The following is a 25000-nucleotide window of genomic DNA, read 5'->3' as shown; positions in this document are numbered from 1 at the left end:
TCTTTCTGCAAAGTCCCCTTTACCATAAAGACAGGAGCAATCATAGAAGATGGTACACATGCTGGGACATGTAGTCCTACTACACCTACATATGATCGTTACCTGTAAAAGGTAAGAACACCTCAGTAAGTGACACGCAATATTACAATGACTAGACCACTGTTTCCAAACAGCGTGCCACCAGATGTTGCAAAACTACAACTCCCAGCATGCCAGGAGTTGCAATTTTTTAACAGCTGTAGGCACCCTGGTTGGGAAACAGTGGGCTATGGGTTCACTTGTTTTTGTCCACCCCATTGCTGTGCCTTACAATTAATAGTGTAGATGGGCATACACTTGTAATGTAACGATACTCATGGAGAAATGTTCTATGGCCCCTAGACCAGTGTGCCTCCAGCTGTTGCATAACTTTAAAATCCCAGCATGCCCCAAAAGCAAAAGGCATTCTGGGAGTTGTATTTCTGCAACAGCTGGAGGCACAGTGGTTGGGAAACACTGCCCTAGACACATCATTCAAGGCTCCAATATTTACATCAGTGTTTCCCAACCAGGGTGCCTCATGCTGTTGCAGAACTACAAATCCCAGCATGCCCGGACAGCGAAAGGCATGCTGGGAGTTGTAGTTCTGCAACAGCTGGAGGCACGCTGGTTGGGAAACGCTGCCCATGACACAATTCTCGACTCCAATATCTACACCAGTGTTTCCCAACCAGGATGACTCCAGCTGTTGCAGAACTACAAATCCCAGCATGCCCGGACAGGGAAAGGCATTCTGGGAGTTGTAGTTCTGCAACAGCTGGAGGCACGCTGGTTGGGAAACACTGCCCTAGACACATCATTCTCGACTCCAATATCTACACCAGTGTTTCCCCAACCAGGGTGACTCCAGCTGTTGCAAAACTACAACTCCCAACATGCCCAGACAGTCTTTGGCTGTCTGGGCATGTCGGGAGTTGTAGTTTTGCAAAAGCTGGAGGCACCCTGGTTGGGGAAACACTGATCTACACGTATGCCCTTTGTGTCCCTTACAGAAGTATTCACCATCCCTTGACAAATAAGGCTAAATCCATCCTTATAATAACATTTTGGCAACCGAAACCTATTGATCGGCTTTGCACTGGCAGAAGCGCACCGCCCCTCGTCATGTGACTGCGGTTGCTCTGTTACATGGCAGTGTAACAGTATAAATTCAAGACACATTAAAAAAAATAAAAGAAGAAAATAAAAAAAGCAGAAAAGCAACACAGTTACACTATTCCTAGCTCATATAAATAAATCAGATATAAAAAAAAAAAAAAAAAAAAGGACTGAGAGCGCCCCAAGAAATGCCACCTGTCCAGGTAGGGGGTAATGAAATGCACATTGATAAGTGAAAGTGCTCGGAGAGATTCTGTCCAGTGTTCTATGAATGGCAGGACGATAGTGAGCGGCTGCAGCTTATCAGGGTGACAAACACGGGTGGCGCCCTCCAGCTGCCAAGAAACTACAACTCCAAGCATGTCCTGGCAGTAATGCTGGGGGTTGCAGAGCGCCGATATAAAGGGTTAACTCATAAGCACTGATATTTCTTAACGGTTGTGATTGTCATCAATGTTAGCAGTTATTTCTTTTTCACTCGTCACTTGGATGTCTTTACCTTCTTTTTTTGTGTGTTTTTTTGTGTGTTTTTTTTCGTATCACATTCATGGTCACTTATACCAACAACACGGAAGGGAATGGGGGGGGGGAAGGGGTTAACAAGACAATAGAGCTATTGTATCTGTTATAGTGCTATACAATTGAGTCCCAGTCAAAATCATCCTGGATGTCATCTGCAGGAAGGGGACGACGTATGTGGAAATTTGTGGACGGCATCATGTGAGCTTGGTTCATTACTCCGTGGTGCCCTGGGGATGAAAAAAAACAAAACAATCCCATATTAATAATTATGCTGTCATAGTCTTGTGTGTGTGTGTGTGTGTGTTAAAGGGGTACTCCGGTGGAAAACATTTTTATTTTTTTTAATCAACTGGTGCCAGAAAGTTAAACAGATTTGTAAATGACTTCTCTTAAAAAATCTTTACCCTTCCAGTACCTTTTAGCAGCTGTATGTTACAGAGGAAATTCTTTTCTTTTTTGTCTTGTCCACAGTGCTCTCTGCTGACACCTGATGCCCGTATCAGGAACTGTCCAGAGCAGGAGAAAATACCCATAGCAAACCTATGCGGACAGAGGTGTCAGCAGAGAGCACTGTGGACAAGACAAAAAAAGAAATGAAAAAAGAAAATAATTTCTTCTGTAGCATGCAGCTGCTAAAAAGTACTGGAAGGGTAAAGATTTTTTAATAGAAGTCATTTACAAATCTGAAAAAAATAGAATATTAGTCCTCAGCTCAATATCAGAAAAAAGATTAATGGAGGATGTCTGGTATCAATAATAGAGAAAAAACACAACACAATTAGTGTATAAATGGTATTTAATAAATATTAAATAGTGCGTTCCCGCAGGGCCCTACGGTAGCGCACAATTGGTTAAAAAAAGGAAATATAAAATACAACAAGTAGTTACACTACAGAGCGAGTGTATCTATTAAGGCTGACAGCCGTATAATGATACACTGGATGATACACTGGGTGATGGTATGTTAAAGTGTTACTCTGATCAGAATAATAATAGATTCAGTGTGCACAAAAAAAAAAAAAAAAAAAGAAGAATAAAAATAATAATAAAACGTTCCTCCTGGAAAGAAAAATGGTTTGATAGAAAAAATGGATGATACAAGAAAAATAAGTCCTGAAAAATAGGTCCTGAAAGTGAAAAGTAGCAGTCCTGTAAATGGTGGAGTTATGACCTGTAGGGTGGATCCTATAATTGGCCTAAAGTAATGTCCTGCAAAAAATAATGTCCTGCAAAAAAACGTATACTGTATATGGTGATACCCTAAGAATTGTTTGAATAGTGGATATTGCAATTAAATCGCTGTTGCCGGTTTCTCCACTCCACAGCCTACAAATAGAAATAAAGTCACTGGCTGTGGAGTGGAGAAACCGGCAACAGCGATTTAATTGCAATATCCACTATTCAAACAATTCTTAGGGTATCACCATATACAGTATACGTTTTTTTGCAGGACATTATTTTTTGCAGGACATTACTTTAGGCCAATTATAGGATCCACCCTACAGGTCATAACTCCACCATTTACAGGACTGCTACTTTTCACTTTCAGGACCTATTTTTCAGGACTTATTTTTCTTGTATCATCCATTTTTTCTATCAAACCATTTTTCTTTCCAGGAGGAACGTTTTATTATTATTTTTATTCTTATTTTTTTATTTTTTTTTTTGTGCACACTGAATCTATTATTATTCTGATCAGAGTAACACTTTAACATACCATCACCCAGTGTATCATCCAGTGTATCATTATACGGCTGTCAGCCTTAATAGATACACTCGCTCTGTAGTGTAACTACTTGTTGTATTTTATATTTCCTTTTTTTAACCAATTGTGCGCTACCGTAGGGCCCTGCGGGAACGCACTATTTAATATTTATTAAATACCATTTATACACTAATTGTGTTGTGTTTTTTCTCTATTATTGATACCAGACATCCTCCATTAATCTTTTTTCTGATATTGAGCTGAGGACTAATATTCTATTTTTTTCACTTTTCTGCATCTCTCTGTGGGGGAGAGCTTTTAGTTAACCTCGCTCATTTTTCTGTGGTTGAGCTACACATATCTACATTTCCCTCATTTACAAATCTGTTTAACTTTCTGGCACCAGTTGATTTAAAAATAACTAAATAAATATATTTTTTTTAAATTCCACCGGAGTACCCCTTCAAAGGAATACGGTAGTGTAATATAACTTATCACCTATCCGATGGATTAGGTTATAGATCGCGGGGGGTCCGACCTCTGGGGCCCCTCCCACAAACTACTGTACAGGGCTGTGGCAGTCCGCAAAAAAAGCGCCGCACAAAGCCCAGTAGGAAGCCGCAGCAGACACGCCCCCTCCACGTATCTCTAAGGGATACATGGAGGGGGCGTTTCAGCCGCAGCATCATGCAGGGACGGAACGCATTCCTGCGGACTGCCACGGCCCCGTACAGGAGATCGCGGGCAGTCCCAGTACTCGTGCCCCCCGCCATCTATAACTTATCTCCTATCCTTCGGATAGATGATAAGTTATATTCCACTACAGTATTCCTTTAAAGGGGTACTCCGGTGGAAAACTTTTTTTTTTTTTTTTTTTATATCAACTGGTGCCAAAAAGTTTAACAGATTTGTAAATTACTTCTATAACAAAATCTTAATCCTTCCAGTACTTTTTAGCTGCTGAATACTACAGAGGACATTCTTTTCTTTTTGGAACACAGAGCTCTCTGCTGAATCACGAGCACAGTGCTCTCTGCTGACACCTCTGTCCATTTTAAAGAACTGTCCCCATAGCAAGCATATGCTGCTCTGGTCAGTTCCTAAAATGGTCAGAGATGTCAGCAGAGAGCACTGTGCTCGTGATGTCAGCAGAGAGCTCTGCGTTCCAAAAAGAAAATAATTTCCTCTGTAGTATTTAGCAGCTAATAAGTACAGGTAGGAATAAGATTTTTTAATAGAAGTGATTTACAAATCTGTTTAACTTTCTGGTACCAGTTGATTTAAAAGTCTTTAAGCCAATGAAGAGGATCCCTACATCTATGAAAACTAAAAGACATGGATAAAAATGTATTTTGTCGGTGAATACTTGTGGCAATAAACGTATGACATAGTAACATGTCAGTATTTGTGATTGGCAGGGGTCTGGGTACTATGGGTAGTGTTTATGGGGGGTTTTCTGTCTTTCAATAAAATTAACTAATTGACCATATTCCTTCTGTGGTGTTTTTTTACAATGGTGTGTACTACTTTTTGGGTTATGTCTAGGTACTATGACCTCAACTGATAGTCTTCCGAGTAGAGTCGAAACAAAGGGGTACAGTGCTTATGCCCTTTAGTTCTGTGCAGAGTCAGAAGTATACGGATCCAATAGAAGCCTATAAGACATTCTGCAAATCTGTATACCATTTGCTTGGCGATCCAAGCAGTAACAAGGGGGCACAGCTGGGTGCTTCTGTGCCTTCTTTCTAGCAATTGGTGGGGGTCTCGGCCCCATCAGTTACAACTTCTAACTTGACTAGGACATGTTAGAAGTTTGCTGAAATTGTGCTGTATTCCTCTCTGTGTGAAATCCGCTGTGTATCAGAAAATACTCTGCCTATTCCCCTATAAGCAGACACACAGCGCAGAGAGATCTGGACACGGGCCCGCACGTTACAGTCATGTGGGCGCGTTCAGCCCGCCTCCAAACCTAACTATACACCACACAGTATTTCCTGATGCGTAGCAGATTTCAGTCATTTGGTTTGCATTGAAATCTGAAGCATCAAATCTGCAGCTTTAAATCCTGCGCTTCAAATATGCACAGAATACTGTACGTGTGAAAACACCCTAAGGGGATATTGAAGTCAGGAGCATTTATCTATCATCCAGACAGGTGATGAATTCTAGAACCACCCGCATGATTTCCAGAAAGTTGCCCCCATGCTTTTTAAGCCTTTATCACCTATCTGACTGGCACACCCCATTAAGCGGAGGATGCCAGGAGACCATAGATTGTATTTAATTGCACAATTGAAAGAATAAACAGCTACATTGTCCATTTACCTACCTCACGGAGACAAGCTGTCTATAGATCCCTTACATACCTGACAAGCCAGATCCTGTAGTGCTCATAGGTGGTAAATGAGTGTAACCTGGGGGTCCCATCATCGAAGTAGGAACATTTTGCCTGGAGTCGAGATAAACATTTCCTAAAAGATAAAAAAAAAATAAAAAAAAAAAGAATAACTTTACAATTTATTGTGCAGCTATTAATGTCTTGTTGAGTATATAAGATCATATGAATAAGCATGATAATTGTGAAATGGCTTTATAGGAGAACTCTTAAAAGGGAATTTCCATCTTAAAGGGGTATTCCAGGCAAAAACTTTTTTTTTATATATATCAACTGGCTCCGGAAAGTTAAACAGATTTGTAAATTACTTCTATTAAAAAATCTTAATCCTTCCAATAGTTATTAGCTTCTGAAGTTGAGTTGCTGTTTTCTGTCTAACTGCTCTCTGATGACTCACGTCCCGGGAGCTGTGCATGGGATATTCTCCCATCATGCAAGGTATATTCTCCCATCATGCACAGCTCCCGTGACATGACATGATCATTGAGCAGTTAGACAGAAAACTTCAGAAGCTAATAACTATTGGAAGGATTAAGATTTTTTAATAGAAGTAATTTACAAATCTGCTTAACTTTCCGGAGCCAGTTGATATATATATATAAAAAAAAAAAAGTTTTTGCCTGGAATACCCCTTTAAAGGAATAACATGTCACTAGAACAGTGTTTCCGAATCAGGGTGCCTTCAGCTATTGCAAAATTATAACTCCCAGCATGCCCGGACAGCCAAAGGCTGTCCGGGCATGCTGGGAGTTGTAGTTTTGCAACAGCTGAAGGCACTTTGGTTTGGAAAAACTGCAATAGAATATATCACTTAAAGGGGTACTCCACTGGAAAACTTTTTTTTCTTAAATGAACTGGAGCAAGAAAGTTAAAACAGATTTGTAAATTACTTCTTTTAAAAAAAAAAATACAAATCCTTCCAGTACTTATCAGCTGCTGTTATGCTCCATAGGAAGTTCTTTACTTTTTGAATTTCCTTTCTGCCTGACCACAGTGATCGCTGTCCATTTTAGGAACTGTCCAGAGCAGGATATGTTTTCTATGGGGATTTGCTCCTACTCTGGACAGTTCCTAAAATGGACAAAGGTGTCAGCAGAGAACACTGTGGTCAGACAGAAAAGAAATTCAAAACTTCCTGTGGATCATAACAGCAGCTAATAAGTACTGGAAGGATTTAGATTTTTTAATAGAAGTAATTTACAAATCTGTTTAACTTTCTGGCACCAGTTGATTTAGATTTTTTTTTCCCAGTGGAGTACCCCTTTAATGATCAGTGGGGGATCAGACTTCTGGGGCCCCTGCAGGACCCCAACACGTGGCGGCCGGGTCCATTGTTTTTTCCTGCACAGTGCTGAACTGGTCATGTGCTGCCCCATTGACATGACTGTGGCTTGGAAACCACTGGCAGGGAAAAGACTAGGAGGCAGTGCTTAAAGGGGTATTCCGGCTTTATACATCTTATTCCCTATCCAAAGGACAGGGGATCAGAAGTAAACAAAGCTGACGCGTTTCCGATCTATTGATCCTAACTCATAGCCTCAATAGATCGGAAACGCGTCAGCTTTGTTTGGGACCCCCATCTTTTTGTGCAATATTTTACATTTTAATATGTCCGTTGTTTGTCTGACACCGTGAAGGTTTTTTAAGGAAGATACCTGAATAAAGATTTATACATTTTTTACTTCTACTTGCTGGCTTTTCTACAGTTTTTCTCAGATTTGTAAATTACTTCTATTACAAAAATCTTAATCCTTCCAGTACTTTTTAGGGGCTATATACTAAAGAGGAAATGCTCATCTTTTTAGATTTCTCTGATGTCATCCACAGTGCTCTCTGCTGACCTCTGCTGTCCATTTTAGGAACAGTCCAGAGCAGGAGAAAATCCCCATAGCAAACATATGCTGCTCTGGACAGTTCCTTAACCCCTTAAGGACCAGGCCATTTTATACCTTAAGGACCGGAGCGTTTTTTGCAATTCTGACCACTGTCACTTTAAACATTAATAACTCTGGAATGCTTTTAGTTATCATTCTGATTCCGAGATTGTTTTTTCGTGACATATTCTACTTTAACTTAGTGGTAAAATTTCATGGTAACTTGCATCCTTTCTTGGTGAAAAATCCCAAAATTTGATGAAAAAAATGAAAATTTTGCATTTTTCTAACTTTGAAGCTCTCTGCTTGTAAGGAAAATGGATATTCAAAATATATTTTTTTTGGGTTCACATATACAATATGTCTACTTTATGTTTGCATCATAAAATTTATGAGTTTTTACTTTTGGAAGACACCAGAGGGCTTCAAAGTTCAGTAGCAATTTTGAAATTTTTCACAAAATTTTCAAACTCACTATTTTTCAGGGACCAGTTCAGTTTTGAAGTGGATTTGAAGGGTCTTCATATTAGAAATACCCCATAAAAGACCCCATTATAAAAACTACACCCCTAAAGTATTCAATAAAACATTCAGTAAGTGTATTAACCCTTTAGGTTTTTCACAGGAATAGCAGCAAAGTGAAGGAGAAAATTCAAAATCTTCATTTTTTACACTCGCATGTTCTTGTAGACCCAATTTTTGAATTTTTGTAAGGGGTAAAAAGGAGAAAATGTTTACTTGTATTTGAAACCCAATTTCTCTCGAGTAAGCACATACCTCATATGTCTATGTTATTTGTTCAGCGGGCGCAGTAGAGGGCTCAGAAGGGAAGGAGCGACAAATGGTTTTTGGGGGGCATGCCGCATTTAGGAAGCCCCTATGGTGCCAGGACAGCAAAAAAAAAACACATGGCATACCATTTTGGAAACTAGACCCCTCAGGGAACGTAACAAGGGGTAAAGTGAACCTTAATATCCTACAGGTGATTCACGACTTTTGCATATGTAAAAAAAATATATATTTTTTTTACCTAAAATGCTTGGTTTCCCAAAAATTTTACATTTTTAAAAAGGGTAATAGCAGAAAATACCCCCCAAAATTTGAAGCCCAATTTCTCCCGATACAGAAAACACCTCGCATGGGGGTGAAAAGTGCTCTGCTGGTGCACTACAGGTCTCAGAAGAGAAGGAGTCACATTTGGCTTTTTGAAAGCAAATTTTGCTCTGGGGGCATGCCGCATTTAGGAAGCCCCTATGGTGCCAGAACAGCAAAAAAAAACCACATGGCATACCATTTTGGAAACTAGACCCCTCGGGGAACGTAACAAGGGGTAACGTGAACCTTAATGCCCTACAGGTGTTTCGCGACTTTTGCATATGTAAGAAAAAATAATTTTTTTTTACCTAAAATACTTGTTTTCCCAAAATGTTTACATTTTTAAAAAGGGTAATAGCGGAAAATACCCCCCAAAATTTGAAGCCCAATTTCTCCCGATTCAGAAAACACCCCATATGGGGGTGAAAAGTGATCTGCTGGCGCACTACAGGTCTCAGAAGAGAAGGAGTAACATTTGGCTTTTTGAAAGCAAATTTTGCTCTGGGGGCATGCCGCATTTAGGAAGCCCCCATGGTGCCAGGACAGCAAAAAAAGCCCACATGGCATACCATTTTGGAAACTAGACCCCTCGGGGAACGTAACAAGGGGTAATGTGAACCTTAATACCCTACAGGTGTTTCACGACTTTTGCATATGTAAAAAAATATATATTTTTTTTACCTAAAATGCTTGGCTTCCCAAAATTTTTACAATTTTAAAAAGGGTTATAGCAGAAAATACCCCCCAAAATTTGAAGCCCAATTTCTCCCGATTCAGAAAACACCCCATATGGGTGTGAAAAGTGCTCTGCTGGCGCACTACAGGTCTCAGAAGAGAAGGAGTCACATTTGGCTTTTTGAAAGCGAATTTTGCTCTGGGGGCATGCCGCATTTAGGAAGCCCCTATGGTGCCAGGACAGCAAAAAAAAAACACATGGCATACCATTTTGGAAACTAGACCCCTCGGGGAACGTAACAAGGGGTAATTTGAACCTTAATACCCTACAGGTGTTTCACGACTTTTGCATATGTAAAAAAATATATATTTTTTTTACCTAAAATGCTTGTTTTCCCAAAAATTTTACATTTTTTAAAAGGGTAATAGCAGAAAATACCCCCCAAAATTTGAAGCCCAATTTCTCCCGAGTACGGCGATACCCCATATGTGGCCCTAAACTGTTGCCTTGAAATACGACAGCGCTCCAAAGTGAGAGCGCCATACGCATTTGAGGCCTAAATTAGGGATTGCATAGGGGTGGACATAGGGGAATTCTACGCCAGTGATTCCCAAACAGGGTGCCTCCAGCTGTTGTAAAACTCCCAGCATGCCTGGACAGTCAGTGGCTATCTGGCAATACTGGGAGTAGTTGTTTTGCAACAGCTGGAGGCTCCGTTTTGGAAACAGTGGCGTACCAGACGTTTTTCATTTTTATTGGGGAGGGGGGCTGTGTAGGGGTATGTGTATATGTAGTGTTTTTTACTTTTTATTTTATTTTGTGTTAGTGTAGTGTAGTGTTTTTAGGGTACAGTCGCACGGGCGGGGGGTTCACAGTAGTTTTTCGCTGGCAGTTTGAGCTACGGCAGAAAATTTGACGCAGCTCAAACTTGCAGCCGGATACTTACTTTAATCCTCCGCCCATGTGAGTGTACCCTGTACGTTCACATTGGGGGGGGGGAACATCCAGCTGTTGCAAAACTACAACTCCCAGCATGTACGGTCTATCAGTGCATGCTGGGAGTTGTAGTTTTGCAACCGCTGGAGGCTCCGTTTTGGAAACAGTGGCGTACCAGACATTTTTCATTTTTATTGGGGAGGGGAGGGGGGCTGTGTAGGGGTATGTGTATATGTAGTGTTTTTTTACTTTTTATTTTATTTTGTGTTAGTGTAGTGTAGTGTTTTTAGGGTACAGTCGCACGGGCGGGGGGTTCACAGTCGTTTCTCGCTGGCAGTTTGAGCTGCGGCAGAAATTTTGCCGCACCTCAAACTTGCAGCCGGATACTTACTGTAATCCTCCGCCCATGTGAGTGTACCCTGTACGTTCACATTGGGGGGGGGGGGACATCCAGCTGTTGCAAAACTACAACTCCCAGCATGTACGGTCTATCAGTGGATGCTGGGAGTTGTAGTTTTGCAACAGCTGGAGACACACAGGTTGTGAAACACCGAGTTTGGTAACAAACTCAGTGTTTTGCAACCAGTGTGCCTTCAGCTGTTGCAAAAGCTACAACCCCCAGCATGTACGGACAGCGGAAGGGCATGCTGGGTGTTGTAGTTATGCAACAGCTGGAGGCATACTACTTTGGCTGGGGATGCTGGGGATTGTAGTTATGCAACAGCTGGAGACACACTGGTTTGCTACTTAACTCAGTGTGCCTTCAGCTGTTGCAAAACTACAACTCTCAGCAGTCACCGACAGCCAACGGGCATGCTGGGAGTTGTAGTTATGCAACCACCAGATGCACCACTACAACTCCCAGCATGCACTTTAGCTGATTGTGCAAGCTGGGAGTTGTAGTTACACAACAGCTGAAGGTGCACTTTTCCATAGAAAGAATGTGCCTCCAGCTGTTGCAAAACTACAAGTCCCAGCATGCCCATAAGGGCATGCTGGGAGTTGTGGTGGTCTGCCTCCTGCTGTTGCATAACTACAGCTCCCAGCATGCCCTTTTTGCATGCTGGGAGCTGTTGCTAAGCAACAGCAGGAGGCTGTCACTCACCTCCAGCGATCCTCGCCGCACAGGTCAGTCCCTCGTCGTCTCCGCCGCCGCCGCTTCTCCTGGGGCCCCGATCCCAACAGGGGCGCCGGGGATCGGGGTCCCCAGCACCCGGGGTGCACGTCCCGCACCCGCTCACGTCCTCCAGAAGAGGGGCGGAGCGGGTTGCGGGAGTGACACCCGCAGCAGGCGCCCTGATTGGTCGGCCGGTAATCCGGCCGACGAATCAGGGCGATCGTGAGGTGGCACCAGTGCCACCTCACCCCTGCTGCCTCTGGCTGTTCGGGGCCGTCTCTGACGGCCCCGATCAGCCAATAATTCCGGGTCACCGGGTCACTGGAGACCCGATTGACCCGGAATCCGCCGCAGATCGCTGGACTGAATTGTCCAGCGATCTGCGGCCATCGCCGACATGGGGGGTCATAATGACCCCCCTGGGCGATATGCCCCGATGCCTGCTGAACGATTTCAGCAGGCATCGGGGACCGGCTCCGCTCCAGATGGTTGCGGGGGGCCGGTAAAACACATGACGTTCTCATACGTCATGTGTCCTTAAGGACTCGGAAATGGAGACGTATGAGAACGTCATGTGTCCTTAAGGGGTTAAATGGACAGCAGATGTCAGCAGAGAGCACTGTGGTCATGACATCAGAGAAATCTAAAGAGAAAATAATTTCCTTTTTAGTATATAGCCCCTAAAAAGTACTGAAAGGATTAAGATTTTTTTTTAATAGAAGTAATTTACAAATCTGTTTAAAAAATTTACAAATTTTATTTAAAAAGGAAAAAAAAAAAAAAGAAAAAAAGGTTTTCCACGGGAATACCCCTTTAATTGAATGGATATGGCTCAGGTACACCACAACATATAGTGTGCCAGTACCTACACGTATGGAATTTATTAAAGGAGTACTGCAGTCTTAGACACGTTCCAACTATCAGCAGGATAGGGGTTAAGTGTCTGATCACGGGGGGCCCCAACCACTAGGACTCCCTGTGATCTCCCATATGGTGACCCGGCAGTGCTGTGGCTCATGCATGTGTCGTCGGCCCCTCCATACAGTTCTATGGGAAAGGGGGGTGATGCACAAAAACGCTGCATCTCCACCTCTCCCATAGAGATACATGGAGGGGGGCATCATGCTGCGGCCGACACTCCTCCTGCATGGGCATAGCCGGGACCCCATACAGGAGAACGCGAGGATTCCCAGCGTTCGGACTCCCTGCGATCAGACACTTATCTACTATCCTGCAGATAGGGGACAAGTGACTAGGGCTGCAGATCTTTTTAAAGGAAAACTGTCAGCAAGTTCACCCACACTAATCCCAGTACATTGGGTTATAGTGTGAGTGAACAGGCGTCTGTAACATGCTCATTTGATTTGCCCGAGTTTGCGTCCCCTAAAGTGTCCGCCATCCATCCCGGCTTTGCGCGCAGCAGGTGGGTCCCCCGCCGGCAATCTTATTTTGTGTTCCGGAGGCAGGTGCCCGAAGCCCGCCCCCCTTGTTGCACATTCATTTTTGGCTTCTCAACGTCCTAATGACGTGGAGTCATCCGCTACCCTAAGCGCTACGATCTGTCTTCCGAGCACATGCTCTGTTTTTCGGTGCAGAGCGGTTCTGAGGACGCACAGCTCTCACTTCATCAGGACAGAGAGCTGGGTAAAAAAAAAAAAAAACAACAGTACATGCGCTCGGAAGACAGATCGTAGCACTTAGGGGGGGCAAATAACTCCACGTCATTAGGACGTGGAGAAGCAAAAAATGAATATGCAACAAGAGGGGCGGGCTTTGGGCGCCTGCCTCCGGAACACAAAATAAGATTGCCGGCGGGGGACCCACCTGCTGTGCGCAGAACCGGGATGGATGGTGGACACTTTGGATTTGATTTGCTGTAATGGAGCTGTACTTTGCCTGGAGCTGATTGTGTCTGAAACTTAGAAAATAATTTTTACATTTTTTCAAAATTTTTATTTTGTTTCTAAGCCAAGTGTCAAGGTCACGAGTCGAGAAGCTCAAGTGCCACAACCTGACATGTCTCCTAATTCACCTACACCTCCCAACCCTTCCTTATTTGATGTACAGAGCTCTGTGTGTCAGTCAAGGAAAGAGGGGAGAGAGAGCCAGGAGGCCTTCCAGATTGTGGCACTTGAGCAGCTTGGCAACACCTCTTTGACACTTAGCTGAAAAATAAAATAAATAAAATGAAAAGATTTTGTAGGTTTTGCAACCACCATTAGCTCCAAGAAAGGCTTGGTTTGGTTTAAAAGGGGTACTCCGGTGGAATTAATTCTTTTATTTTTAAATCAACTGCTGCCAGAAAGTTAAACAGATTTGTAAATTACTTCTACTAAAAAATATTAATCCTTCCAGTACTTATCAGCTGCTGAATACTACAGAGGAAATCCTTTTATTTTTGGAACACTGACATAACGAGCACAGAGTAGGAGAAAACCCCCATAGCAAACATATGCTGCTCTGGTCAGTTCCCTAAAATGGACAGAGATGTCAGCAGAGAGCACTGTGGTCATGATGTCAGCAGAGAGCACTGTGTTCCAAAAAGAAAATAATTTTCTCTGTAGTATCCAGCAGCTAATAAGTACTGGAAGGATTAAGATTTTTTAATTGAAGTAATTTACAAATCTGTTTAACTTTCTGGCACCAGTTGATTTAAAAAAATAAAATAAAAATAGTTTTCCACCGGAGTAATCCTTTAATACCCTAACAGCTATCCAATGGTGTCTGCAGCTCTTAGCAGCAAATAGAACTGACAGATTCCTTTAGCAATGAAAGCCTAAGAATATTTTCTTTGTTACCATTTCTCTCTTTTGGTTTCTGGTTTTCTTCCCTTTGAATTCCATACCTGTCCCAAGGTGCTGTGTGGGTTTCGCATTATGCATGTTACCATGACATACAGGTGACTGGACATTGCTCTGCGGGTGGATGAACCCGGTGTGATTGAAGAATTCACTGAGCGAAGAACAAAGGTCTGCGAGCTGAACCTGATCCAGGGACCAGTTCTTAAGATCCGCTTGTCTCATACTTTCCATTAAACCTGAAAAAGAGGGAGAATAATGTATTAATATGCTATAGAAACGCAAAAAGTGAAAAGAAAGGAATAAATCAGGAATAAGATGCAGCTTTCGCATGGCACACTATCTTGGAGTAACCGCTATCTTGTTGTTCTATATGCATCGGTTACCTGGTCTACGGCAAAACTACAATTCCCAGCATGCCCGGACAGCCGTTGGCTGTCCGGGCATGCTGGGAGTTGTAGTTTTGCAACATCTGGAGGGCCAGAGGTTGGAGACCACTGCTCTAGGGTAAAGAGGTCTTTCCTGGCGAATACATTTGGTTATGTTGTAGCCTTGTGCTAAAATACATAATTAATTTTTTTATTTTTTTTATTTACATTTTATGCCATCAATCTGCATCATGTCTGGAGAAAAACAGAAACTGCCCATCACCTGCCCAATACCATCTCTACAGTGATCATGGTGGGGGCAGCATCATGTCTGGGGGAAACCAGGCACTGCCCATCACCTGCCCAATACCATCCCTACAGTGATCATGGTGGGGGCAGCATCATGTCTGGGGGAGACCAGGCACTGCCCATCACCTGCCCAATACCATCCCTACAGTGATCATGGTGGGGGCAGCATCATGTCTGGGGGAGACCAAGCACTGCCCATCACCTGCCCAATACCATCCCTACAGTGATCATGGTGGGGGCAGCATCATGTCTGGGGGAGACCAGGCACTGCCCATCACCTGCCCAATACCATCCCTACAGTGATCATGGTGGGGGCAGCATCATGTCTGGGGGAGACCAGGCACTGCCCATCACCTGCCCAATACCATCCCTACAGTGATCATGGTGGGGGCAGCATCATGTCTGGGGGAAACCAGGCACTGCCCATCAACTGCCCAATACCATCCCTACAGTGATCATGGTGGGGGCAGCATCATGTCTGGAGGAAACCAGGCACTGCCCATTACCTGCCCAATACCATCCCTACAGTGATCATGGTGGGGGCAGCATCATGGCCGGGGGAAACCAGGCACTGCCCATCACCTGCCCAATACCATCCCTACAGTGATCATGGTGGGGGCAGCATCATGTCCGGGGGAAACCAGGCACTGCCCATCATCTGCCCAATACCATCCCTACAGTGATCATGGTGGGGGCAGCATCATGTCTGGAGGAAACCAGGCACTGCCCATCACCTGCCCAATACCATCCCTACAGTGATCATGGTGGGGGCAGCATCATGTCTGGAGGAAACAAGGCACTGCCAATCACCTGCCCAATACCATCCCTACAGTGATCATGGTGGGGGCAGCATCATGTCTGGAGGAAACCAGGCACTGCCCATCAGCTGCCCAATACCATCCCTACAGTGATCATGGTGGGGGCAGTATCATGTCTGGTGGAAACCAGGTACTGCCCATCACCTGCCCAATACCAACCCTACAGTGATCATGGTGGGGGCAGCATCATGTCTGGGGGAAACCAGGCAGTGCCCATCACCTGCCCAATACCATCCCTACAGTGATCATGGTGGGGGCAGCATCATGTCTGGGGGAAACCAGGCAGTGCCCATCACCTGCCCAATACCATCCCTACAGTGATCATGGTGGGGGCAGCCACTGCCCATCACCTGCCCAATACCATCCCTACAGTGACCATGGTGGGGGCAGCATCATGTCTGGGGGATACCAGGCACTGCCCATTACCTGCCCAATATCATCCCTACAGTGATCATGGTGGGGGCAGCATCATGTCTGGAGGAAACCAGGCACTGCCCATCACCTGCCCAATACCATCCCTACAGTGATCATGGTGGGGGCAGAATTATGCTGTGGGGGCATAATTCTGCGCCCAAGGGTATGAATACCTATGTCACTGCAAGAGTTTAATTTTTACTTTTCAGTAAATTAGTTAAGATTTGCAATTGTGTTTTTACTTTGCCGTTATGGAGAATAAAGTGCAGAAAGATGGGGGAAATTGGAATTTATGAAAAATTTTGGAACAAGGAACAATATAAAAAAATTTGAAAAATGTGAAAAGATCTGAAAACTTTGTGAATGCATTGTACATATAACTCTACAATGACAACAGCACTGTCCCGATAGCCAGGGGCTAATGACGGCCCCCAAATAAATGCAGGTAAGTTATCATGTGCTTGTAGAGGAACGGAGAGAAATCCTGTTATGTGTTTTATACGGAGGCTTTTTTTATGACTGCCGTTCAGGATCCTTTCTCACTCTCCCCGGTGACTAGCAGAGCTGGGATACAGTTTCTCTCTATATGATTTGCAGGCACATGACTTAGGAGAATCGTCTTTGATCACATTTATGTGCCACTGCATATGGAAGGATGCGCAGACGCTTGTGGAAACCTAAAGCAGGATAAACGTGGAAGTTGTAAATTTACGTAGGTGCACGGAGTACATAAATCCGCCATGGGCTCCGGGAGTATATGTAATACACAGATGTCGGAGGAGCCCTTGTACTGGGTGTTTTATAGACGCTGCATAAGGCCTGAGCTTTTAGTCTGCCAAATCTCAGAGCTGCGATTCATTCCTGGGACTCTGCTCCAATTCCAGAAACGTTGCGCTATAAATTGCTGACTGGTTTAGAATATAAATGGACGCCAGATGTATATTACAGAACACTGGGGGAAGCTGCCATTTTGTGAGTTATACAAATACGTATTAGGAGTTCTTAAAGGGGTATTCCAGCTTTATACATCTTATCCAAAGTATAGGGGATAAGATGTATGATCGCAGGGGTCCCACCGCTGGGGACCCCCACGATCTCGGCACAGCCCCTGGCATTCTGTGCCGGACATTGCCTCCGAGACGGTGAAGTGACTTCACGGCCACGCCTCCTAGTAATGCCACGCCCCCTCCATTCATGTCTATGGGAGGGGGCGTGACGGTAGGTCATGCCCCCTCCCATAGACATGAATGGAGGGGGCGTGACGTGACTAGGGGCGTCGCAGTGACATTACTAGGGGCGTGGCAGTGACATCATTAGCGAGCATAGCTGTGAAGTCACTAGGGGGCGTGGCCGTGATGCAACTAGGGGTGTGGCCATGATGCAACTAGGGGCGTGGCCGTGATGCAACTAGGGGCGTGGCCGTGATGCAACTAGGGGGTGTAGCCATAACGTCACCGGGGGTTGCACAGAGGCCGTGGGGGTCCCCAACAGCGGGACCCTCGAGATCATACATCTTATCCCCTTATCCTTTGGGTAGGGGATAAGATGTATAAACCGGAATATCCCTTTAAGAAAGCAAAGTCTCAGACTGTGAGCTGCTGAAATTGAGGAGCTCCACCAAAAAGTTAAAAACTTTCTGTTCTCTTGACAACAAGAAGTTACAGGGAACCAGGTTGTCCCTGGTGTCTCAGTGCTTAGATCTGATGCCTTGCAGCACTGTGGTCCTGGTTTCAAATCCAACCAAGATCTGCTGGGAGTTTGTATGTTCACCCTGTATCTGGTGGGTTTCCACCGAGAACTCCAGATACACCAAAACCCACCAAAAAAATCATACTGGTTTATCTTGAATGTCTATTGTAAGCTCCAATGGTGACAGTGACCAATGAAAGGGATGACCATAACAGTACTATTGATGCAGAAGGTTGGCCATATATCTTTAAAGGTCATAAATAAATAACTCGTTCTGGCACCACCTTGATAAGGATAAAGCCAACTGCGTTCTATTCTAAGTCACCCAAATGCATACATGCTTGGAAAGCGAAAATTGTTATTAGAGAGAAAGTCAACGCTAGAATTATTGTGTCCACCAGAGAACACAAGTATCAGGCAGCTGAAATCCAACATATCAGACCCTTCTCTTTTCTGCTATCAGGGGGCCCATATACAGTGGATGGTAGTCTGGTTCCACCGATATAGGCAAGGGTGAGCTTATCCCAAGATCCATAGTCACTCCCTATCCATGAGACCGCCACTGATCACAAAAACAGAGGTCAACGGACCTCTGAATAGAGCAGAAGTGAGGATAGGTGGCCAGCTCTCCACCCATTCTCTATGGGGCTTCTGAACATTGCTGAGCTGGAAGAGGATACCTTTAAACTTTGGAATAACGCATTTAAGACTTTAGATCAGCACACAGAGACACAGTAAAACTGTAGCATTACCTTGACTTATGCTTCATCCTACAGGGGTTAACTAGCATTAGAGAAACAGCTGACTTATAAAAAAAAATATATATATGGTTTGGTAGCTCCGTCCCATAGAAGTGAGCGCTGTATTTGGAAGAAAACACCTTTGTTTTGCTATTGCTAGATAATCCATTTAATGCTTCTCAACTAAATATCAGAAGTAAGTTGCAAGAATCCTTAAGTGAAGTCATGAATCTTACAATAGTCTTTAAGGGGTACTCCGCCCCTAGAGATCTTATCCCCTATCCAAAGGATAGGGGATAAGATGTCTAATCGCGATGGTCCCGCCGCTGGGGACCCCTGCGATCTCGGCTGCGGCACCCCAGACATCCGATGCACAGAGCAGACTTCGCTCTGTGCCGGATGACTGGTGATGTGGCGAGGAGGCTCGTTAAGTCACGGTCACGTCCCACTCGTGACGTCACAGCCACGCCCCCTCAATTCAAGTCTGTGGGAGGGGCGTGACGTCACCCCCCCTCCCATAGACTTGCATTGAGGGGGCATGGCCATGGCGTCACGAGCGGGCGTGACTGTGATGTCACTTGCCTCCGGTGCTGCACCCAATGTTCTAAATGAACGCCGGGTGCAGCAGGGAGATCCCTAGGGTCCCCAGTGGCGGAAACCCCGCGATCAGACATCTTATCCCCTATCCTTTGGATAGGGGATAAGATGTCTAGGGGCAGAGTACTTTCATCGGGCGGCATTGAGGTCACTTACAAGTCAACCATTTCTACTCAACTTGCAGGCCACTCTGTGTTGCCCCAAGCCCCAAAATATATTAAAACACTGTGTACACCTACACATCCCTTTCTACATATACAAACCTTGGAACTGGGAGAGATCCACATCTGTCCAGTTGGCACTGCTGGCAATACGGCAGCTTTCTTTTAGCATGTCTAAAGTTGAGTACCAGTCTGAGGGGGGACAAAAAAAAAAAAAAAAGTGAAAAACCATTTTCATGTAACTTAGTTATGCAGCGATATCTACTCTATTCCTAGGTAGCTTTACCACTCAGGGGTCTGAGAAAGCAAGGTAAGTACCTGGGAGTTGAATTTTGTCATTTCTAAACAAAAAGAATGACTCAGTACATGACAAATAGAATAAAGCTAGATCCTAAATCTGTTATGCTACAATTGCCAGCGTGTTCCCATCCAGTAGCTCATATAAAAAATAAGATGGATGTTGCCCGTGTCCATACAACCAGCAGTGCCACATAGTCATTTCAGCGACACGACTAAATAAGAGCATTTAATCCTGTTGAATAGGATCCCAGATTCTGCTTTGCATCAGACAGAATGAGTTCGCGAATCTCCTAATCTCAATTAAATAAGGGCTATGAATAGATCCTGAAAACCCAAGACAATATCCCAAAATTATTCTTGTCCACGCACCGGAGAGCAAGAACTAAACATGTTCTCTATTACTTCACATGACAGCACAATACACAATGAAAAATAATACCGCAGAAAGTTTACAGATACAGCCATGCCACCTACTGATTCCAAGCGAAGGCGCTATTTAGTATGTGGGCTGTCACACCACAGTGCCATATTTGTGCCAGCGCTTATTTTCTATACAGGGAGTTCTAAAAAATAATTAGGTCTCTTCAATGGGGTCAAGGATATCTTCACCTTTGCAAACAATTTTTATTGATCCAATGCATGTAAATTAAGAAAAGCAGCTTAAGGCTGGTTTCACACCACGTTTTTGCAATACAGTTCCGGTATCAGTTTTTTTTCTTTCTTTTTTAAATAAAACTGATTCCTCTAAACTGGACTAAACTGAATTAAAATGTGTGTACAAATTTTAACCCGTATACGGTTGACAACCCTATACAGTTTTAAAAAAATTATGTCCGGTTGCATCGGTTTTTAAGAAAAAAAACTGTATACGTTTTTAACTTTTTTTTTTTTCTTTTTTTTTTTTTAAACCTGATCCTGCGTCACGTATTACTGACAAACTGTGCAATTCAAGACTGACCGCATACGCTGTAGTCTGTAACCATGGAAACACAAGTCGTGCGGATGGCTCCCTGGATCCTACGGAAGCCGGTGAGTTGCAACATCTGGAGGGCTACAGTCTGAGACCACTATACAGTGGTCTGTTAAATATAGCCCCCAAGATGTTGCAAAACTACAACTCCCAGCATGCCCAGACAGCTGTTTGCTGTGTGGACATGCTGGGATTTGTAGATTTGCAACAGCTGGAGGGTCACAGTTTGGAGATCACTGTGCACTGTAGTCTGTAACCATGGAAACAAGTCTGCACATGAGCTGTATACAAAAAAAAAAAAAAACACAAGATTTTTGATTCATTAAAGGGGTACACCACTGGAAAACATTTTCTTTTATATCAACTGGTGCCAGAAAGTTAAACACATTTGAAAATGACTTCTATTAAAAAATCTTAATTCCTCCAGTACTTATCAGCTGCTGTATACTACAGAGGAAGTTATTTTCTTTTCGAATTTCCTTTCTGTCTGACCACAGTGCTCTCTGCTGACAACTCTGTCCATATCAGGAACTGTCCAGAGCAGAATAGGTTTGCTATGGGGATTTGCTCCTGCTCAGGACAGTTCCTGACATGGACAGAGGTGTCAGCAGAGAGCACTGTGGTCAGACAGAAAGGAAATTCAAAAAGAAAAGAACTTCCTCCGGAACATACAGCAGCTGATAAGTACTGGAAGGATTAAGATTTTTTTTTTTTTAAAGTAATTTACAAATCTGTTTTAACTTTCTGGCACCAGTTGATTTAAAATAAAATGTTTTCCAGCGGAGTACCCCTTTAAAGTGCTACTATAATTTATTTAAAAAATAAAAAAAGACTGACAGGTCACACAGACGCGTTACACATGAGATCCTCACTGATCTTTAGAACAGTGTTTCCCAACCAGGGTGCCTCCAGCTGTTGCAAAACTACAACTCCCAGCATGCCCGGACAGCCAAAGGCTGTCCGGGCATGCTGGGAGTTGTAGTTTTGCAACAGCTGGAGGCACCGTGGTTGGGAAACACTGCTTTAGAAGCAGCACGACTCCCTGTAGGAGACTGGTTCCATACATTTATAATAGAGCCTGTTTCCTGCATTGAGGTGGACTGAATGGATGAGGTATATAAGGTGCATTAATATTAGTAATGGACAATCATAGTTAAAAATGGGTATTCAGACCTCAAGGAACATTTAGTGGGATGATGATATGATTTTAGTTTTTTTTTTACAATAAAATAAGGTATACCGTAATTTATAATAATATATTATATAATAGAGGCTGGAGATGCCGCTGGTATTACAATATAGTTTTATTCATCACAGCCTGAACATATCTCGACCGAGCCGGACGCTGCTCCGTGCCATCCAGAAATCAGACCACGTCTCGCTCGGCAGGAAGGCAAGTTCCACCACCTCCTACCGCAATAATTTGCGCACCGCTCCAGGATCGCAGGTACTTTTCATCCAGCAGGCCAGGCACATACCCATGCCACTGCGTATTAGGGGTGCGAATCGCCAAGAATTTGGCGATACGATTCGAATCGCGATACCAGTGTGGCAATTCGATATATCGAGATACCGTCTAGGTGACGATACATCGCGATATATCCCGATACATCGCCCACCAGGGAGCATTCACAGATCCCTTCACTACGATCTAGTACTCCGGCGTGCACTTTTCTCATTTTATCCCGTCTGGGCTGCAAAATAAATGAAAACGCACTCTCTTACCTGCAAACGAGCCCCCGGAGCTCCGGTACACTCCGGTACAGGTGTTCGGTCCCCGGGCTGTATTCTTCTTACTTCCTGTTAGCCCGGCACGTCACACGGAGCTTCAGCCTATCACCGGCTGAGGCGGGACATCGCTGCGGCTGGTGATAGGCTGAAGCTCCGTGTGACGTGCCGGGCTAACAGGAAGTAAGAAGAATACAGCCCGGGGACCGAACACCTGTACCGGAGCTCCGGGGGCTCGTTTGCAGGTAAGAGAAAGTGCGTTTTCATTTATTTTGCAGCCCGGACGGGATAAAATGAGAAAAGTGCGCGCCGGACTACTCCTTTAATAGCCAGCCTCGGTGATCGCCGCATGCTGGCTATTAGCGGCGGCCCCCGGCTACTGAGAACAGTCGGGGGCTGCAGAGTATGGAGCGGGCACGAGTCGGAGCCCGCTCCATACACCCAGAGCGACGCCGCGTCAGATCCGGCCTGCCCGGCTCCACAAATGTGGAACTTTTATCTCCTGATGCTCAGGACATGCTGTTCCGGGCGTCAGGAGATACAAATTCCACATCCCTAAAAGAATCGATTCAAAAATATTTTGAATCGATTCAGTATCGCCAAGTGAAAAAATCGCGATAATCGCGCTAATCGATTTTTTCTTACATCCCTACTGCGTATAGACTGCAATTACAATTTCTCCTGCATTCCATTTTCTCTTGCATTTCTACAATACTAGGAGCTGACATTTCAGACACATCAGAGCTTTGGCAGCGGCGCTGCAGGGTTATGAACATTGTACAAAAAGACATTATCAACTTAAAAGGGGTACTCCGGTGGAAACTTATTTTTTTTATTTTTTAAATCAACTGGTGCTAGAAAGTTAAACAGATTTGTAAATTACTTCTATTAAAATATATTAATCCTTCCAGTACTTATTAGCTGCTGAATACTACAGAGGAAATTATTTTATTTTTGGAACACAGAGCTCCCTGTTGACATCTCTGTCCATTTTAAGAACTGCCCTGAGTAAAAAGAAATCCCCATAGCAAACATATGCTGCTCTGGTCAGTTCCTAAAATGGACAGAGATGTCAGCAGAGAGCACTGTGCTCGTGATGTCAGCAGAGAGCTCTGTGTTCCAAAAAGAAAAGAATTTCCTATGTAGTATTCAGCATCTAATAAGTACTGGAAGGATTAAGATTTTTTTTAATAGAAGTAATTTACAAATCTGTTTAACTTTCTGGCACCAGTGGATTTAAAAAAAAAGTTTTCCACCGGAGAGTACCCCTTTAACCCCTTAAGGACCCAGGACGTATACATACGCCCGTGGGGATTTCCGGCGGGGACCGGACCCGGGGTGACTGCTGATAGCCATCAGCAGGCACCCCGCGCAAATGCCCAGGGGGGTTATCAGACCCCCTCCATGTCGGCGATCGGCGCAGATAGGTGAATTCACACCTGCGATTTGCGCGATTCCGGGTCATACGGGTCTATGGTGACCCGGGATATAAGGGGGATCGCGGTTGTCTAAGACACACACGATTCCCCTCAAGGGATAGGAGTGAGGTGGCAGGGTTGCCACACCTCCTATCCCTGCTATTGGTCGTATAGACGCAACGACCTATAGCAGATCGGGGACAGGGGGATTAAGGCCGAGCAGGACGGGGAAACCGAAGAGGACCGACGGCAGAAGATCCACTTACCCATCTGGAGGCAGACTGATCGGCGGGCGGCGATGTTGTATGATGGCTCCCTGGATCCTATGGAAGCTGGTGAGTTGCAACATCTGGAGGGCTACAGTCTGAGATCACTTTACAGTGGTCTGTAAACTATAGCCCTCGAGATGTTGAAAAACTACAACTCCCAGCATGCCCAGACAGCTGTTCGCTGTGTGGACATGCTGGGATTTGTAGTTTTGCAACAGCTGGAGGGTCACAGTTTGGAGATCACTGTGCAGTGGTCTAACTGTAGCCCTCCAGATGTTGCAAAACTGCAAATCCCAGCATGCCCAAACAGCAAACAGCTGTATCGGCATGCTGGGAGTTGTAGTGGCGTACCTCCAGCTGTTGCATAACTACATCTCCCAGCATGCCCTCCAGCAATCAGTACATGCTGGGAGTTGTAGTTTTGAAACAGCTGGAGGCACATTGGTTGGAAAATACTGAGGAAATGGAACCTAACTGAAGGTTTTCCAACCAGTGTGCCTCCAGTTATTGCAAAAGTAGAACTCCCAGCATGCACGGTCTGTCAGTAATGCTGGAAATTGTAGTTTTGGAACAGGTGGAGGTTTGTCCCTCATGTGAATGTATAGGGTACATTCACATGAGCAGGTTTACAGTAAGTTTCCTGCTTCAAGTTTGGTCTGCGGCAAATTTTTCACCGCAGCGCAAACTCCTAGCGGGGAAACTCACCGTAACCCGCCAGTGTGAATGTACCCTAAAAAACACTACACCACACTAACACATAATAAAGGGTAAGACACTTCATATACACCCCTTACACTGTTTCCCCCCCCCCCCCCCCCCCCCCCCAATAAAAATGAAAAACGTATTGTGCGGCAGGGTTTCCAAAACGGAGCCTCCAGCTGTTGCAAAATAACAACTCCCAGCATTTCCAGACAGCCAATGACTGTCCAGGCATGCTGGGAGTTTAGCAACCGCTGGAGGCACC

At 44.4% G+C, this 25000-nt stretch overlaps 1 protein-coding gene across 1 annotated transcript in view; it reads right to left on the bottom strand.

Annotated features, from left to right (window-relative positions):
• FOXJ3 (forkhead box J3) overlaps positions 1-25000 on the bottom strand; it is a gene marked incomplete in the record, with an annotated part of 128513 nt that overhangs the window by 494 nt on the left and 103019 nt on the right. Inside the window, 4 exon segments of the mRNA XM_056544668.1 lie at positions 1-1886; positions 5731-5835; positions 14303-14494; positions 19454-19543. The exon segment at positions 1-1886 is cut by the window's left edge and continues 494 nt beyond it. Coding sequence (XP_056400643.1) covers positions 1771-1886; positions 5731-5835; positions 14303-14494; positions 19454-19543 — 503 coding nt within the window.

Source organism: Hyla sarda, chromosome 10 (genome assembly GCF_029499605.1).
Source record: "Hyla sarda isolate aHylSar1 chromosome 10, aHylSar1.hap1, whole genome shotgun sequence".
NCBI classification, from domain to species: domain Eukaryota; kingdom Metazoa; phylum Chordata; class Amphibia; order Anura; family Hylidae; genus Hyla; species Hyla sarda.
The sequence above is the reverse complement of the archived record's forward strand: the minus strand, read 5'-3'. Positions and strand labels throughout refer to the sequence as shown.